The sequence below is a fragment of the Uranotaenia lowii genome, chromosome 2 (assembly GCF_029784155.1).
Source record: "Uranotaenia lowii strain MFRU-FL chromosome 2, ASM2978415v1, whole genome shotgun sequence".
NCBI classification, from domain to species: domain Eukaryota; kingdom Metazoa; phylum Arthropoda; class Insecta; order Diptera; family Culicidae; genus Uranotaenia; species Uranotaenia lowii.
Window position 1 is genome coordinate 194,902,189 of NC_073692.1, and position 20,476 is coordinate 194,922,664.

General features: G+C 37.1%; 1 protein-coding gene across 2 annotated transcripts in view; it reads right to left on the reverse strand.

Moving 5' to 3' along the window:
• Positions 1–376: 376 nt before the first annotated feature.
• The window catches only part of LOC129742997 (chromosome transmission fidelity protein 18 homolog), a 42,827-nt gene continuing 22,727 nt past the window's right edge, over positions 377–20,476 (reverse strand). For both annotated transcript variants that reach the window (XM_055734941.1, XM_055734942.1), the window contains exons 7-11: positions 13,304–13,678; positions 3,483–3,658; positions 2,386–2,782; positions 716–776; positions 377–648 (exon numbers count right to left, since the gene is read on the reverse strand). In XM_055734941.1, coding sequence (XP_055590916.1) covers positions 548–648; positions 716–776; positions 2,386–2,782; positions 3,483–3,658; positions 13,304–13,678 — 1,110 coding nt within the window. In that variant the 3' untranslated portion in view covers positions 377–547. The remainder of the gene's footprint in view (positions 649–715; positions 777–2,385; positions 2,783–3,482; positions 3,659–13,303; positions 13,679–20,476) is intronic.

Here is a 20,476-nt window from a genome sequence, read left to right on the forward strand (position 1 = left end):
GCTATAATTTTTTCTCAAAATTTCTCATACCTATTTGCGGTTAAATTTAAAAGCGTAAGAGCAATAAATGGCAGGTATCGAGAATTCAACTAGTTTATGGTCACTTTTAAGAGCTGGAAGTTTAAATATTTGAATTTTCGGAATTTTCATTCCTTCTATCTTAGTCATAGGAATGTGTCAAAGCTGAAATTCGGTTCCAAATTGCAATGATGATATTATATGAAATTAAGTGCGTTATTATCTCACAAATACAACCTGATGATCAATCGAGCATTCTATTAGGGACGATCCTGAACAGAAATTTCCACAGCCCAATATAGTAAAAAGAGAAGGGAATTCGAAGGGGTCAAATAAAAAAAGTAGTTTTTATGTATTACCTATGGATTACTTTTATTTTAACTCTGTCGACTCCATCTGGTACTATGGATGCTCTCTGACTAATAGCTGGTAATTTACGTGGAGTCCAACGTAAATTACTTATGAAATTTCAGACATATCCCCTTTTTATTAACATTGAAACATTAGTAAACGAAACACATTGTTTATCTCACATTAAATCACGTAGAGTGACATCCTTGCGAACAGCATTGTTGAATCCTTCCTTGTAGCGATACCAGATCGGGCTCTTAACAATCGTATCAGTGCCACCTGCAAAAGAATTCAAATAAAGAAGTTATAACTGGAACTGACATAAGCACTTTACAATGTAGATTACCTTCTTGGACAGAGATGGTAGTTTCCCTAGTGGTGATCCGCCCAAAGAAATCCTTCGATACCTTTGAAGAGAATAAAAATAAAATAAGTGATCAGTATAACTAAGTATGGAATTTTTTTTTTTTTTGAGATTTATGGAATATTAGTAGGATCATTACATTGCAAAAATATCAGTTACAATTTAGGTTTTTGTTTTTTCTTAATCCTAAAGGCTATTTATCCCATTCCCTTCTTTTTTTTCGTCTTCAAAAATAACCTATCGATAAAAAATTCATTGTGAAATTCAAAACCATCAAATTTCTAAAACAAAGATTCATCCATCTGCAACGAACCCTTTCGAGCAAAGTAAAGTTAATCTTTACCGTTCGATAAGGAACTAAATTGATAGAACTTCGAGCGAAAACCACGACGAGCGAGTACACCTAATCGCAAACATCAATTTTAGTTATGAAACCAATCCTATCAAACCAATCAGAAAGTAAGATTGGATCTATACATCTTTTCGGAGCGAAGAAAAGTGTACTCCCGTTTCCTCCCGAATAAGGGAAACGAAAATTGCACCGTGCCACACCCCAAAAAAGAAATCAAGAAAACAGAAGCTCTAGAAAGGGGCGGAATTATCTATCAGCCGTTCAATCAAACTTCTGCTATTCAGCGCTCCAACGGCACTTCTTTTTCGGCAAGGAAGTTCTACTGTGTTTGCCTCGGATTTACCGGCAAGATGGGAAGATCCGCAGTTTCTTCAGCCAACCAGGCGCACGATGCAATCAATCTGAATAATAAAAATATTCTTTAAATTGATCCTTGATGGTATAACTTCCGGCAGCTTTTGCTCCGTTCTTGCGCTGCTGATTCGGGATTCGATGGTTGGTTGAGTTAAAAAAAAATTGATGGTGGTTGTGTTTTTTTTCTGTTCACCCAATATCTGTAATTTCGCGACTGATTGAAATTGTGCAATTGCTTTTTGCAAATTGGCATACGAATTGTTGTATTCACTTGCTTTTTCTTGTGCAACGGGATCGACTTCATGTTTGTTTTTACTTGAATTCTAATGATGTTGATGATTGTATTTTTTGGAAAAAAAAGTCTTATTTAAGAACTATTTCGAAACAGATAAAACATTACATGTTGCTCCAAATTATAGTCAGAAACGAAAGATTCTGAACAAGTCAGTAGCGAATATTTGAAAATATAACAGAATCCAACCAGCACTTATTACATATTTTGGTACAAAACTTTTTAATTGCAGCCAAAATCAACTTTTCCGTAAGTTTCCAATACTTTTTTCCGGAATTGTACTCGAGTATGTTTTGATACAAAATCCATCACGTAAAACTGCTCGTCAGCAGCAGCTCAATCATCATCAAAAAGGAAAAAAACAACGAAAAAGACAATCAATCGACGAGATATGTTAATCCTTTTGCGGAACAATTCGAATGGATTCCACATTTTGCCAAATCGATTAAAAGTACATCATCAAAAAACATGCTTCATTTTTTCCCACAATGAACTTTTTTTAGCTGTTTACATTGGACCACGTTGTTTCGTAAATTTCAATATCGATGTAAATTGTGAAACTTCATCTCCTGCGCATCAGCACCACAACAAATAATGGAACAATCTGCATACATTCAGTTCAGAATATAAATCAAAATTTGACGGTATACTTACCACCTGTTTCACTTTGCTGGATATTTCCTTGGGTTTCAAAGTCTGCAAATGGTTTGGCAACTCTGCCTTTGGATCGTCCTTTTTGCTCGATGTCTTAGCCGGAACTGGCTTCCGGGAGCTAGTGGCATTCTTGCCTTCGAGGGGTTTTGAAACACCAGAACCAGCGGCGGCCGCCTTCGGCTGAGCGCGTCTCATTTGCTCAAGCTCAACTTCCCTGGCCACAATTTGCTTGCCGAAGTAGCTGAAGTTCTGCGACGAAACACCCGGATACTGACCGAGCTGTTCGATATCCGGATCCAGCTGATACTGGTAGGTTCCTTCGGCGGATTTCAGCTGGATGTAGTTCAGCCCGAAATCGGCCATCACCTCGACCGTGTGGGTTAGGTCCGATTTTTCCCTGTGAAATGAAAAATGGATATACAACAATACAACATACACATTTGAAATTGAGATTCTTAACTGGGAATTTGAACTCAGATAAAGAGCTAAGATACAGAACTCAGGTTCAGAACTCAGATTCAGAAATTAGAATCAGAACAGAGATTCAAAGCTCTGATTCAAAACTCGGATTAAAAAACAGATTCGTAACTCAGATTTGACAACCAGAATCGAAATTCAGAGCTCAAATTCAAAACACAGATTCAAAACTTAGATTCAGAACTCATAATCGAAGCTCATAGTCCGAACTCAGATTTAAAACTTAGTTCCATAACTCAGTTTCGGAACCTCAGATTCAGATTTAAAATCGAGATTCAGAACTCAGAATTTTATGAAGAAATCACCATAATTTATGTTTGTTACTTCAATTTATCGGCTTTATCGGTGAAAAGTGATGTCCTTTTTTTAGTGGGGACATCTAAAGATTATGAAATGTTTATAGATGGATAGAAGGTTAGATGACATGAAAGATGGTGAAAATGAGCGGGTAGAATTTATTTAGAAGCAATAAGGCCGATAAATTAAAGTAGCGAACTCAGAATAGAGAGCTCAGTTGGAACTTAGATTCATAATTCAAAGTTGAAAAACTAGATTAATGCTCACTTCAGCTCAGTTTTTCAAGTCTTAGGTACCCTGATTTTCAGAACATTTTTACTCACTTGGGCGTCAGCAGCTGCAGCGACACGGATCGAAGCGAGGGGTTAATGACACGCTTGAGCAGCGGCACCGTATCCAGCAGCACCGTTGGTCCTTCGCCGATGCCCTTGAGCTGAGCCGAGAGCCCTTTCCGGAGACCGGCCAGTATCAGCTTACAGGTGGCCAGCTTTTGAGAATTCTATTAGGATGGAGAAGGGAAAATGCGTAAAATTAGAATGAAGAAAAAAATTAAAACAAATCTGCTGCTCAAGAGATCAAAAAGAAATAGGAAAAAAACACCACTCATTTTCGCGAGACCTTACCCGAGCGATGTTCAAAAATGTACCCATGAAGGGTTGAGTTGGGCCGAGCCAAAAAAAAAGGTTAATTAATATTGAATAATTAATACGGGCATTTCATGAAAGACTGGTTGGGAATGAGTAATCTTGAAAATCTTTTTTTTAACACGATTGCGAAAAAAAAAAGATTTTTTGTTTCTTTTTCGGTAAACAATCTTATGCAAAACAATCTTATCGAATTATTGGATTGGACCGGCAAGAAAATAAGTTACACAAGGTTTTTTTTATACGGGATTTGCAACTAGCACATTATTTAACCATTACTGGACAAATTTAGGAGAAACTAATTTTAATGGGAGAAGCCATGTTCTGAGGCTTGAAAGGTGAGACTTGAAATATGAGACATTTAGAGTAATACACGGGACCATCACATCCCACGTCTTACTTCTTACTTATCACGTCTCATTTTTTACTTTTCATGTCTCGCTAGGTCTCATTTCTTACTTTCTTTCTTTCTTAGTTCACTAGTGCCATGCCTCACTTCTCACGTCTAACATCTCACGTATCTTTTCTTATATGTCTCATTTTTCACTTCGCACGTCTCACTCGTCATGTTTTATTTCTTTCTTTTCATTTCTAACTTTTCACATCTTTTGTAGTTTTCATTTTTTGCTTCTCACTCTCGAAGCTTCACGTCTCAAATCTAACATCTTACGTCTCACGTCTCACACACTACTTCTTACTTTTAATGTTTTATTTCTTACGTCTCATGTCAAACTTTTCTCGTATTTACTCTCAAGTCTCATGTTTAAGGTACTAAGTCCCATGTCTCAGTCTCATATTTCGCTCTGATCTCAAGTCGCAGGTTTCATGTCTCATGTCTTAGTTATCATGTCCCAGATTTCAGATTTCAGATTTCAAATCTTAAATCTCAGGTCTCATGTCTCATTTTATATGTCATAGTTTCATATAGCAGGTCTCAGGTGTATCAATTAGAATTCAAGCTTTTTACTATCGAAACATTAAATATAAGTTCTTATCATAATTTTTCAATGAGAATAGAAGAGCTTAATACTGGTTTGAATTAAAAATAACATTTGGATGAAATGTTCAATTAAATTATGCGAAGATATTGCCAGGGAAATTAAGCACACACGGTTTTTTGTATACATTCGACCTAAGAAAAGACCAGGGATACAGCTGCCATAACACATTGCGGACCATATACGAGATATTTCGTTTTTTCGCTTGACGGAAGTGTGCTACACTGTAATATATTCAATAATTGCAACTTTTTGGCAAAAAATAAAACAAAACACTTTGAGTAACTGAATATATTTAAGATATTTAATTTGTAAAATTTGATCCAGTGAGTTCTGGAATATCAAATGTTGAATTTTGATATTTTTCGACTAAGATTTCTTCACGGCCCTTGAGGTGTTAAGATATCTCCAAAATGGTTCTGTACTTTAAAAAAAACTATTTTACTCAGGAGGAAGGTTGAAAATTAAGCGTCCTCTCTACAATGAAGCCATACAAAATATAACATTCTACTTTTAGAACCCCGACCTTCCTAAAAAAATCGAAGGGAAAAATAAACAAATTTTAAGGCGTTTTACAGGGTTTTCAATAAGTTCGAACATACTTTAATAACTTTTTGGTGTGGTGAAACCGTAGCACCAAGGCCGTGCGAACGTGATTTTAGTGGTTTAATTCCACTCAATTTTTCTTCTGTATTTTGTTTCCAAATCTTCAAAAAAAAAAGTTGTTCTAGACCCCCCATCGTTTTTTTCCTGAATAGTGCTTTGGATAGGGGGGGTCTTTTTTTTCAGAGATGCCGTTTTTTTAACGTATAAAAAACCCTCTAAGCCTAAGGCCTAAGACATTTCAATCTACGACACTATATGACGTTTAAGAATTGAAAGTTATTTTAAATTTCGTTTTGAAATTTAATAAAGCTTTTGTGTTGAAACTCAAATCTTGACTCAAAAAAATCCTACATCGTCTATGAAATTGGGTTTGATCCAACCAAACCCGTTTCATCCTTCACTTTATTACTAATCACTTCAAATATTTAAAAAAAAATCGTTTCGATCATTAGACATTCAAATGCTGATATCAAAGATTCTTCGAGACATCAATTTCAGTCTCAATTTTAATTTGTTTTTCTTGTTTCTCTAAATACTCAACTCCACATTCAAAAGGGTTATTGATAAATTGCACAATGCTACAACATTACCATTTTTTCTAAGATGCAAAGTAGAGATGAAACGAATAGTGGTATTTAGCGAACGGCCGAATACCGATAATTGACCTTTTCAACTATTCGGCCAAACGAATATTCGGCCGAATTTGGTGTTGGGTTTAAAACAAAAAAATACAAAAGCGATTATTTCTATTTTCTTCTATTTCATCCAATTTAGACTCATGTTCTAGAGTTGTTGTTTTTCAACTAGATGATATAACCATATGACGCCATATATCTTTTTCAAGAAGGGGCTCTCTGATTCAAAAAATGTCACCCATAACTGAAAGGACATCAGATGACTTGTCGCTTCCATGTTTGCCGAAAATAAAATCTGTGTTTTTGAGAAAAAAAAATCTGAATATCTGTGATTTAACCTAAAAATTCTGTAATGGTTTTCCGTGATGCTATTTCCTTTATTGTCATAAAAAATTCATGAAATATTGTGTTTTTTTTTTCATTTAAAATGAGGAAAATCAATCAACATTAGACATCTTATTATAGGTATCTTTCTTATTAAAAGCAAGAAATATAAATTTTGTATTGGCCAAAAAAATTATAATTTTAGAAATTCATTTATAATTCAAAAATTCTGTGAAGTCTGTGAATATTTCAAAATTCTGTGTTCTGTGACACAGATTTGATGATGAAAATTTGCTCAAAATTCTGTGAAATTACAGATTTTTCTGTTATTTCGGCAACCTTGGTCGCTTCTAGGGCCTTTATCACCAAAAAAAATGGGTTCCTGTGAAGTCCTGGCAAAACATGTCAAAAAAGGTGTCAACCAATTTGAAATTGCATATTGGATATCGAGTTAGATGAAAGTCGAATATGGGCAAGCTATCTTCAAAATAGTTGTTAAAAAGGACGATGATCTTTTACCTTAAGCATACCATACTTTAAACCATTCAGGACGATTTTTAAGAAAAATTGAAAAAGGCAAAATTTTTACAAATTTAAGTCCAAAAAGATATAAGAGGAAAGTGAAAGAAAAACATGAATTTTAAAGTTTCCATTGAATCTCAGCAGTAGTATTAAAATCGTATCTAGGGATTAAACAAAAATTTATGTTCGTTTTAAATAGTTTAAAATCGTTTTTGAACACACAATCATGAAATTTTTAAAGAGACATTAGAGTATTTTTTATTTGATTTAGCAAATAATTTGAATAAAGCCGGGCATCCCGGCCAGATTTGACTTATTTCGAATTCTTTATTGGATTTATGGGAATGCCTGGATATTTCAAGAAAATCTAGAATAATCGATAACCAAAGTTTAAAGCGATACTTGTCAGCATTACCTGAACGATCTCCACCGGAGATGTTCAACATTACTATTCGGCCGAATACTTAGCTCAACAATTCGATGAGCAAAGTATTCGACCTAACGGTTTTTGGGTGGTATTCGGCGCCGAATATTCGGTACATCTCTAGTGCAAAGAATTTGAGAGCTTATTTTGTTTCATTTTGGTGTTCTGAAACTTTCGAAAGTAGGTAAAAATTGTTTTGAAAAAATCTGCACTTCTCTGACAAAACTTTAAAACATAACGATAAATATTAAAACAAAAAATTTACCAACTTTTCCCAAGACCGCAAGTAATATTGACTTCTGTGAAAAAAATTATAGAAGTTTTGTATTTGTTTGCTTTTCCCAATTCTGTAAAATATAATGTTTTAACGAGGTTTTAAAGATATATAAATAAATTTTTAACCAATATTAAAACAATATATTTTAACGAATTTTTAGATACTTTTTAAAGCAAAAATCAAATTGTTTTGCAGATTTCAACAAATTTTTCAAATGAAAAAAAATCTTTTTAACTTTCTTCAGTAGTGTTAAAAATATTTGTTGTTCCAAATTTATAAAAACTGTTGAATTTATTTTTTTAGAATGATTGCTTTCTTTCACTCAAAACTGATTCATTTTAAAACTTACAAACTTATAAACTGACCAAATTTCATTGTATGTTTTTTAAATTTTCAAATATATTTTATCGAATTTAATAGTCAAACTAATATAATTGCTGGAAATAATTTTAATATACTTTTTTGATTTTCTACTCTGAATTTTTATGTTCTGAAAACATAAGCTTATAAGGAACCTAAAATTTAAATTTTCAATTAAAAAAAAACTTAGTTTCTTGCTTTTGTCCATTCCAGCACCCAATGTTGCAATTGACGTCAACAAAATATTCAAAGCATGAAATTTCAAACTTTACCTGTGCCTGAAAATTTGAAATCGTTTTATTTATTATTTTTAATCGATCGTGATTTTTTAATTATTCAATACAAAAAATCGGAAAATGATTCGAAGTAGCAAGCTTAATTTTAATGCGTTAGCAATTTAAACATATGTACCTAATTCGTATTTGCAACAACTCTTCGAATTCCTTATTTTTATTTTTATTAGTTTCGTATTTTAACCTGCATTTACTTTGTCAGTGATGATTAATTGACATATTTTATTTAAAAAATATACCTGAAGTTATTATTGTGAACTTTTTAGCCTTTTGTTTAGATACCTTTGGGAGAGTTTCAATAGAAAAAAAGATTTATCTCTAACTTTGACCAATGGCACTATTGAAATAAAATTAAATATTTTCTGTTTTATCAAATTAAATTCAATCACCATCTCTGTGTTTTGAATGAAATCTAAAAAAAACTCAAAAGTTCACAATGGAATTTTATCGAAAATTCACATTTCAAATCTTTATTGATAGAAGAATTAAAAAAAAAAAAAAACCTGAGAAAAAGATATGTATAAGAATGAACAAAACCTATGGGATTCACAATGGCTCGCTGATAGAGCCGTCTTCAAAAGTCTCAGGAATCACTTTTGTTTCGAAAACCATATGGAAGCTTGGAAGCTTCTAGTCGAGTTAGACCTGGTATCGCTACCCTTTATGAAAGTACCCAAAATTTTAAGGATAACTTATGGAAGGTTTATCAAAACAAAAAACAATTTCATTGATATTATCAGCAGAAAATGAATTTAAAAATATAGGTATGTCATCACAAGTTAAAAGGGGAACTGGGAGATGGAGACAAGCAGCGGTCGAGCAGGGCATATTTAAAGGAAATGTATATTTGTTGCTCAGATTAACTGAGCAGCACAGTGATAATTTGATTAAAATATCCAAGGTGAAGAATAGTTTTTGTTCGCTCAAGTTTTTTAGTAGAACTTCATTATCGAATTCAGTATTTAAACACTTTTTTGAATGGCTTTAGTAAGGGACTTGTGTTAACATTATTCTTTTTTCAACGATCGCAGAGATTGGGTGAGAACTTAACTGAGTGAGCAACATCAGTATTGCAAGAATCAAGATGAAGTCAGATCTAATCGTCATCCGAGAAATTAATCTAGCTTCTGAATCAACGTCGCTCCTTTTCTTGTCAGTTGAAAGACTATAATTTATAATGTTATTCGCTAGCAAAACTTAGTTTTATTGCTCACCAATGTTCTTCTAATCCGAATCAACTTAAGAAAGTCTTCATCATTGTTGCAACGCCTTCAAAACCTTTGATTTTACTTTTCGTTCTGTTCGACTGACAGAATTTTCCTCACGTTTCATTTCTATCATAAAATTTATTTCTACAGGCGAAAGTTTGTATCTACAACTTTAATTGGACAGGTGTGCCTTCAAATTGACTTCAAACTAAGCAGAAGTCCTAATGTAGCCTCAAAACTTTAATCAGATTAGGTGTAAATTTTCATTGCGTCTCAAGATTTGGATCAGGCGTGGATATCGCGTGTCCATATGGATGTCGATTCCAGGATCTAGAGCACTGAAAACCCGCAGATAACCACTCCGAATATCGGTTTTTCGGAAAGCAAAATAACTCAACCCGAGATTCAAGGGAATCCAATTTTATTTCGCTTCAACGCAACTGCGGGACCGGTCCCGACTACAGTCTACAGAGTACTGCCGGTCTAGTTTTTAATAATTCGTCGGGTTTCTAAGCACACATAATATTAAAGAGAGTTTGCAATGTTTTAGGGATGTTCAATCTCACATGGATGAAACCCTTATCGTGCTCCGGAAGTCTGTGCCAAAATTTTATTTTAAACTAGGCGGAATTTCTCGTCGCACCAATACATTTGCGTCAACTAGGCGAAAATTTTCATCGCGCCTCAAATTATGTATTAAAATAGGCAGAAGTTCACATCACGCCAAAATGAATTATCAACTGGGCTGAAATCTTCATCGCGCCCCAAATTTTGCATCAAACTAGGCAGAAGTCCACATCGCACCAAAATTTCTTAATAAACTAGGTGGAAGTCTTCATCGCGACTCAAATTTTGTATTAATCTAGGCAGAAGTCTTCATCGCGCTTCAAATTTTGTATTAATCTAGGAGGAAGTCCACATCGCTCCAAAACTGCTGTATCAACTAGGCGGAAGTCCTCATCGCGCCGAAACTTCTCTATAAACTCATCGCGCCTAAAATTTTGTAACAAACTAGGCGGAAGTCCAAATCGCGCCAAAACTTCTGTATAAATTTGGCGGAAGTCCACATCACGCCGAAACTTCTCTATAAACTAAGCGGAAGTCCTCATCGCGCCAAAACTTCTTTATCAACAACGCTGAAGTCCTCAACGCGCCTAAAATTTTGTAACAAACTAGGCGGAATTCCAAATTGCGCCAAAACTTCTGTATAAACTTGGCGGAAGTCCACATCACGCTGAAACTTCTCTATAAACTAGGCGGAAGTCCACATCGCGCTAAAACTTCTTTATCAACAACGCTGAAGTCCTCATCGCGCCTAAAATTTTTCAACAAACTTGGCGGAAGTTCACATCGCGCCAAAACTTTCATATGATTTTGGCGGAAGTCCACATCGCGCCAAAACCTCTCTATGAATAAGGCGGAAGTCCACATCGCGCCCAAAGTTCACATCAACTGGGTGAATGTCCTCATCTCGCCTCAAATCTTGTATCAAACTTCACTCCCAAACTTCACTAACAACTAGGCGCAAGTCGTCATCTCGCCTCGAACTAGCATCACATAAAGCGGAAGTCCTCATCGCGCCTTAATATCAATTATCAATTAGGCGGAAGTTCTCATCACGCCAAAACAACTCTGGTCAGTTCCTACGTTTTAATATGCATTAAAATATTTAATACGTTTAATAACACAATAAATTGCTTGTTTAAAAAAAAAATTTGAAAATCAATTTTGAAATTATTGAAAAATCTTCACTCAAGTGTCTAAATTAGATGATAAAGTCTCTCCTCGTCTTTTTGGTAATTTCTTAAAAATCGCGCCGTTTTCAGAAAAAAATGTCATTTTTTTTTTTCATCAGAACCTGCAACAATTGCATTCAAGCTACACCATTATGACAAAACAGTAAAATTTCGTAGGATTTGGAACGTGCACTATTAAAAGATAACAATTCAAATTTTTTAACTTACTGCTACCCAGAAATTTTCAGAAGCCACCATAATCTCACAGATGTATTCAATTTTTCCCCGCCCAAATCTTTCAACAACGCCGTAGGGCAGAAGCGCGGAAAATGTGGTTCATACCTTGGGTAAACAAGTCATCTTGGAAGTAGCTAGGTACGTGACGATGATCCCATTCTCGTTAACGAGTAAACGACCACTTCAATCTAGTGCAGCAAGGTTTTTTGATTTTTTGCGTCCTTTCCCAGGGGGCTGTCCCTGTCAGTTCATCATGTAGGGTTGACGGGGGCTTACACCTTAATTAGCTATTAAAAAATAAAAATTTAGAGCTTATATTCCGAATTTTAGTTCAGAAATCCAATTAAAAATGAATCCAGGGCTCAGATATTGAATTCAGATTAAGGTTTTAATAAATTTCTACTTTTTCACAGTGAACTCTTGAATCCAAAAAATGCTGACAATGAAATCTAATTGATTTTCTATTTTCAGCGCCATCAATTTAGAAAAATTAGTTTTCCAAGAATTTTAAGGGAGATCTGTGTAATAAACGTGGACGTTTGCGTCATATTTAGTAAAAAAAATTTCAACGAATGTTTGAAAACCCAAAAAATATTTTTAAACTAAATGAGCTAGTGGTTCCTGACATCCAAATCCTGTTTAAAAAATGTGACATCCAAATTTATAAATAAGTAGCTAGATATTTTGATTGTGAAATAAATTTGTAATCAGTAGTATTAGTTTATTATTAGATAGATAGATTAGTATCATTTTCGATAGGCACTTGGCCAGCTATGTATCAGAAATTAAGCCAAAAAGTTGTAATAAAAAAAAACTTTGTGAGCTATCAGGGCATTTTTTTCGCTCAATTTTTCATATTTTTCTCTAAAATTTAAGTTTTGAAAGAGATACCGGCTACAAAATAAAGCTTAGGAATCAACTCACCCCAGAGATAAGTCCCACACTCTCTCCTACATTAAAAATCAGTATTCAACAAATAAAATTTTAAAAAGCTTTTTTGACTTCAACCTTCAATTAAACCTGAGCAAAACAGCTTTTGTAAGCAGCCTCGACAACCCTATCCTCTAAAATATTTACAAGTGTAAAATGTCGTTATTTCCCGCTGAATGTTGTGGTGCAAAATGGAATACTAAATTAGAGAGCGTGTTGCATGCATGCTGCAGCACAGATTCCAGGGATGAAAGCGGAAGAAAAATAATTAGACCCAACACACTTAGGAGTGTAAACAGTTTCTTCCTTGCGTTTTATGAATGGCTCTCCTCTTTTTATTCTTTCTTTTGAAGCTGCAATTCATCATTAAGTTCTATTAAGCCGACCAACTTGAGCCATTCAGCTCCAGTTTCTCCAATTACTTTATGCTCCGGGAAATGCAATCATGTTTTGAGAAAATAAGGCATATAATAGATCATAAAAGCTTCGATAATTGATTTCATTCAACACCTTGTCGTCTCTTGGCCATGCAATTGGAGTTTGGGTGAGTTCATTTAAAAACCTTTTATGTATTTGTGGGAGATTGCGCATTGAAGGTGTTATTGAATTTGTTTCATATCCATTTTAATGTACAATTTCTCCACTAGGTTGTATTATAATTTGTTTTTCTAATAGCATGACAGTTGGGCCTATGACACACCCAAGTAGAATCCAAATTCATAACTTAAGAAGAACTTCTTGGGATTTAGCAACGAAATATATCAATTACGCGATTCCTCTTTCTACGAATGGTCATCAGAACTTTCAAAACTTACTATAATTATGACTTCGAAAAACCTTTCGACTGATCACATGAAGCTAATATTCCCAGATTTTGTTGGAAACGTTTGAACTGTCATACATACATACGCTGTGGATTGATCATATTTAGCATTAAAACAAATACTCACCTCGAATCCCTTGGAAGGGAAATTTATCTTCGGCCAGGCCAGCCCGGCGAACAGATAGTGCCACATGACGAACGCGTAGGTCAAGTAGGGATAGATTGAGTAGTTCTGCAGATGGTTCACCTGCTGCTGGATGCGGTCGTTGAAGCAAAACCAAGAACCCGCTTCAGCCGCTCCGGCCATGTTCGGATCCGGCATCCTTTGGTGCAGATAGTTCTCAAACACGCCCTGCATCAACCGGTCGTAGTCGCCGGCCATATGCAGCACGTCCAGGATGTTGGCCATCCTCGTTGCCGGCGACATATCCGTGAGGGTCACGATGGATTCACTGGATGTGGCACTATCCGCCTCCACCAGCGTTTTTCGAGGTCGCTGAATCTGAAACAACAAGGAAAAGTTGATCAAATTATTAAGAGTATTCTTATTCAAAAGTTGAAAACCCAACGCCATAAACGACGAAACTGTTCCTTTCCTTATAGCTGAAATCGATTGCTCGTCCTTAAAAATCCTTGTGTGCCAATTTTCATTCCAATCAAATGCATAATAACGCCAATATCGCAAAAAACAGTGAACAGTTAATATGGACGACCCCCTTTGCTAAACCCTGACACAAAATTCAATACGGTCAACTGGGGCAACATGCAAAACTTTTCAACTTCAATGGCTTCTAAAAAACTTATCATATCAAAATCATACTTCTTATGCATCAAAAGTTTTAAGTTTGCTGGGACATCAAATTGACGTAGTCAGAAAAATTATCGGTTTCTTCAGTTATTTTTAATTTTCTAAAATCATGCGATTTTCACTGTAGGTACTTAAAAAAGGGGTAACTTGCAACAAACTTTGTTTTCAATGAAAAATTTAATGAAAAGGTATGAAAATTTATAGTTTTAATAAATGGTTGATGCCATAAAGGCCATTACGCATAAAAACACCAAATGCAGTAATTTTTGGTTCTGTTAAAACTAGAGATGTACTAGAGAATACCGAATATTAACCTTCTCAACTATTCGGCCAAACGAATATTCGGTCGAATATTGTATTGAGTTTTTAATGGAAAATCAAAAATGATTATTTCAATTTGATTCTGTTTCTTCCATTTTAATGCCCTTCATATTTTTGTGTCGTTATTGTCAACCAGATGACAATATCAGATGATGTGTTACAAGATCTTTTTCAAGTAGGAGTTTTTCTGATTTTAAAAATATCACCAACAACTAAAAGGACATCAGGTGACTTGTCGCTTCTAGAGCGTTTATCACCACATAGATTGTGTTCCTGTAAAATCTGAGATAAAACATATTCAAACAGATGCCGAGCAATTTGAAATTGCTTATTTTATAAGATGAAGGTCGAGTTTGAGCAAGATATCAGCACCAACACGTGAAAAGGGTCTATGTTAATTTATGACGTTTCGAGAAAAACGCGTTTAAAAATTTTGCAATCTTTTTAAAATCGGTAATTAAAATTCACGAGGAATCTCCGAAGTCCTTATGGTCAAAACGTTGCGTAGGATCGCTTAAATATGTTTTTAGCGATACGACGGATTTATCATGTAAAAATAGCTCGCAATTGTTTATAGACCCTAGCTGGAGTATGAAATTCGTCTGAATGTTTTATACACCCTTCGCTTTGTACTGTATGTCTCATATGTGTGAGTGAGATGGAGATAAAATTTCCCCTATTTTTTGACAAAGGCTTATGGTTCTCGCTATAGGAGTGAGTGAATAGCTTTCCGCATTCTTCCCCTTTTAAAGTTTTGCATCTAGACCGTTTGCTTTGTTGTGGAGTAAAGGGTGTATAAAACAATCTGTGTGAGGATAATGTCATTTTATGGCTCTATTTTTTTTTTAGATCCTTTACTCAAACTGCATTATAAATCTTACGAAAACTAAAAAACTAAAAACGGTTTTTGTGTTAAGTAGAGCTTATATTGGGCTATTTGAATCCACTGAAAATCGGTTTTGTTTACTTTGTCTTTTATACCCTTTTCACATGTTGCTGCTGATATCTTCAAAATAGTTGTTAAAAACAAGATGATCTTTAACATTAAGCATACTATGGCGTACTCCCACTGAGAGATAGGTTTTGTTCATTATATCTCCGGTTCCTCATCAGGTGTGAGGTCATGAACCCATTGGTGATTGCTAATTTCGAGCAGCTACTTGAGCAAAACCTTCAAACAAGATATATGACCATATATCATGAATTCATGTCAATGCAGGTTAATCCTTCGTCGTTTACTTCCATTCGTGTTTTCCACCCTGACTACGACATCTTCTCTGTCCAGTTTGATTTGTCCTTACAGCATGAAATTTATGGAATTCCGGAACACCATCGTTCTCATATTGTTCCTAGTATTTTTAATGCAAAGTATGGACATGACATTGCTGATAAAATGTACTTTACTGATGGTTCCCTTATAGATGATAACACCGGATTTGGAGTGTTCAACGAATCTTTCAGCATATTTTACCGTCTTCAGTCTCCGTGCTCAGTGTGCATCGCTGAATTAGCGGCTATTTACTTGGCACTGGAAAGCGTTAAATTACAGCTACCTGAACATTACTATATCATAACAGATAGCCTCAGCTCCATCGAAGCTATTCGCTCAATAAAAAAAATGTACTCTCCATTCTTTCTCGAGAAGATACGGAAAACACTGAGTGCTTTATCCAGACGCTGCTTCTTGATCACTTTTGTTTGGGACCCTTCACATTGCTCAATACCGGGCAATGAGAAGGCAGACTCACTCGCTAAGGTGGGTGCGATTGAAGACGACGTTTATCAGCGTCAAATTGCCTTTGACGAATTTTACTTTTTAGTCCGTAGAAACTCCTTCATCAACTGGCAACACAAATGGAACGAAGATGAGTTGGGTCGGTGCATCCACTAAATTGTTCCAAAGGTAAGCCTTGGTGGTTCAGGAGATTAAACTTGAATCGAGATTTTATTAAAACATTTTCACGTCTCATGTCTAATCATTGTGCCTTGGATGCGTTACTCTATCGTGTGAATCTCGCTAACAGCAATCTCTGTGTTTGTGGTCAGGATTACCATACTTACTTACTTAATGATCCCGCGCCGATCCTCCGGTGCATAGGGCCGTGGTAAAAGACCTCCACTGTTGACGATCCGGAGCCAGCGTCTTCACCTGGTCCCAGTCAAGATTCTCGTCGACAGTTCGGATTTCAGCGGCTAGGCTTCGCCGCCACGAGTTTCTGGGCCTGCATCTTCTTCGATGACCTTCTAGATTCCAGTCAAGCGCCTCTCTGCAAATCTCGAGTTTCATCTTTTCGCAGCGTGTGCCCAATCCATCTCCACTTACGTTCCCGAATCTCGATTTCTAGCGCCCTTTGATGACACCGGCGATGTAGTTCCTCATTCGAGATCCAGTTGCCAGGCCACCAAGCGCGGATGATGTTCCGCAGGCAGCGGTTTACAAATACAGTCCCCCCACAATCATTAGTCACTTAACGTATCATTTCACCACAAAATGTTCGTTCATTCGGGTGTTAGTGGACCAAACATCACGCTTTGCATGAATTTCAGGCATTAAATATTCCGTCTTTGATTTCAAACATGATTTTGTTTCCAATTTTATTAAAAAATAAAATAATTTACCGAAACAATCAACGTTTTTCAAAACCACAATTATGGGTCAAAGTTGAAGCTTGTGATAATTATTAGTCATATTGCCCACAATTATTAGTCACATAGAAGTCCATGGCAACAACCGAATATTAACATAAAATCAACAAGTTTCTGGCAAACATTCAGGGGCATTCTTCGCTAGTATACGTTCAAGGGGCAATTGGGTTGAGCTAGCAACCAAGAAATGTTTTGTTTTGCTTGCGAAAAAGTGACCCATGATTGTGTGGAACTTGGTGGATTCTGTAACAATTATGGGTCACTTTTATTTGGCTAGATATTATTGAATTTCCACATTTCATTCGCTCAGTTTTACTTGGAGAATGAAAACTCTTCTTTTGTGCTTATATGGGACCAATTCATTTGGTTGGAATCTTTGAAATATCCGAATAAGGGGCTTAACGGTTTAAGATGTCAACCTTATAACATTGGAATTTTATGCGATAGTTCCACAGCTTATAGTTCACCTTTGATAAAAAGTATTCAAATAGAAATTTTACTGTTATCAAAAGCACGAATAATATTTTTAATGCATTTTGATGATATTGTCGATTAACTAAAAATAATAATATGATATAATTTCTTTTGGTTTAGTAGATATCAGCAGTTTTAATGATCGGTGACTAATAATTGTGTGTGACCCATGATTGTGGGGGGACTGTACTTGCAGTTTTCGCGTCGTCACCGCATATGTGCACCAAGTTTCGCACCCGTACAGCAATACGGATTTGACGTTTGAGTTGAAGATTCGGATTTTTGTTCGTAGAAAGATCTGGCGTGACCGCCAGATGTTTCGGAGACTCGCAAACGCAAATCGGGCCTTTCTGATCCGGGTTTCGATGTCTTTCCTGGTACCACCATCAGACGTTGTTATCTGGCTACCAAGATACTGGAAGCACTCCACTTTCTCAACTTGTTGCCCAGCTACCATGAAAGGGTAGGAGGGATTTCCTGTGTTGATCTCCATCGACTTGGTCTTTCCGACATTGGCTTTGAGACCTGCCGCCTTGGAACTTTCGGTGAGGTCGTCGAGTTTGCTCTGCATGTCCGGTTGTGTTTGGGCGATCAAAACAATATCGTCAGCCAGGTCAAGGTCGTCCAGTTGCTCCATGGTTAAAGGATTCCACGGCAATCCTCGGTTCGGTGCACAGTCGATCGATCCAGTCAGAATCTCATCCATTACGATGAGGAAAAGTAGCGGTGATAAGATACATCCTTGTCTCACTCCAGCAGTTACCGGGATTGGTTCGGACAAGACACCATCGTGCAAGACCTTGCACGAAAATGCCTCGTATTGTGCTTCGATGAGATGGACTAGTTTCTCTGGGACCCCTTGTCGCCTTAGAGCCGCCCAGATGTTTTCATGATTAAGTCGGTCGAATGCTTTTTCGAAATCAACGAACACCAACAGAAGAGAGTCTTGGAATTCGTTGATTTGTTCCAGTATGATTCGTAGCGTTGTGATGTGGTCCACACATGATCGTCCGGATCGGAATCCAGCTTGTTGCCGTCGGAGTGTAGCGTCGATTTTCTCCTGGATCCTGTTCAAGATCACTTTGCAGAGTACTTTGAGGGTTGTACAGATCAACGTTATGCCTCGCCAGTTACCGCACTCTGTTAGGTCTCCTTTCTTCGGGACCTTTACGAGGATACCCTGCATCCAGTCGGCCGGGAATGTTGCAGTATCCCAGATGTCAGCGAAAAGACGGTGCAACATTTGTGCTGACAGGGCAGGGTCGGCTTTCAGCATTTCAGCAGGAATGCAATCGATCCCAGGTGCTTTGTTGGATTTCATGTTTTTGATTGCCGCTTCTATTTCAGCCAGCGAGGGCGCTTCCGAGTTGACGCCATTTATGCGACTTACTGTTGGCGCTTCAAGCTGCGGGTTCTGTTGGCCATCGCTATTCGTGACTCGGAAGAGTTGTTCGAAGTGCTCAGTCCATCGTTTGAGCTGATCTGTTCGATCGGTCAATAACTGACCTGCTCGGTCTTTCAGCGGCATTCTTGCATTAGTCCTTGCACCACTGAGGCGGCGAGAAAAGTCATAAAGTAATCGGATATCTCCATTGGCGGCGGCTCTTTCCCCCTCTTCGGCTAGGGAGTTTGTCCAGGCTCTCTTGTCTCGTCTACAAGCTCGTTTAACTGCCTTTTCCAGCTCCGCATATCGTAAGCGGGCGGCTGCTTTGGCTGACCCGGTACATGCCTGCTCAATTCCGACTTTCGCCTTTCTCCGATCATCGACCATCCTCCAAGTTTCATCCGACATTCATTCACTCCTTCTTCCACAAACTTTACCGAGAGTACCATGGCTCGTCGTGATAAAGGCATTCTTGATACTTCGACTGTTCCGTCTGTCGGCGGACGTCGTATCGACACCCGATTTTCTCCTCGCGCCGTTGGACACGCGCAACTCTCAGTCGTATCTCGCCAAGGACGAGGTGATGGTCAGATGCAATGTCTGCGCTTCGTTTGTTGCGGACATCAAGAAGGCTCCTTCTCCATTTTCGGCTGATGCAGATGTGGTCAATTTGATTTTCTGTTCGGCCATCTCGGGATACCCAAGTGACCTTATGTGCTGGTCGATGGGGGAAGAGCAATCCACCGATCACCATGTTGTTATTGCCACAAAATTCTACAAACAGCTCTCCGTTTTCGCTCATCTGTCCTAGGCCATGGCGCCCCATGATGCGCTCAAGGTCTTGATTGTCGGAGCCAATCTTTGCGTTGAAGTCGCCCAAATGGATTTGAATGTCACCCTTCGGAATTCTCTCTACCATGTTGTTCAGTTGACTGTAAAACTGATCTTTCTTCTGCAAATCGGCAACGTCAGTTGGCGCATAACACTGGACCATTGTAAGGTTTCTAACCCGTGTTCTAAATCTGGCAACGATTATTCTTTCGTTTATCGGTTCCCATCTAATGAGGGCCGCGTAGGCCTGCAGGCTTAACAGGAAACCAACTCCTCGTTCCCGAGTAGCATGTTCTCCTTGTATGCCAGAGTAAAGCAGGACTTGCCCGGACTGTGTCTTGTGTTCTCCAGTGTTAGGCCAACGGACTTCGCTCAGTCCCAGAATTTCAAGCTTGAGGCGGCTAGCTTCTCTAGCAAGTTGAGCCAGCTTGCCTTGTTGAGCAAGGGTTAAAACATTCCAAGTTCCAATTCGTGTCCGTGTTTTCATGTTAAAAGTCGTCGCCAAAGTTCCAGATCGGTCATTTCTTTCGGATTCCGTAACAAGTTATGAATCGGGAGCAGTAGGTTGTTAGCCTAAAGTCAGGGTTACCATGACATCGATAATATTGTTTGGTAAACAATATTGTAAAGTAGACATAAGAAACTCATGTTAAACAAACAAAAAACAGATTTTGGCTTATTTAAACTGTAAGGTAACGAGCCGTTTCAAATAAATGAATTTCAAAAAAAAGAAAAAAATTAGGCATACCATACTTTCAACCACACATATTCACACGGTCAGAAATTCAGGGCGAATTTTGGAAAACAAATTTAAAAAAGGCCAAAATTTATGATCA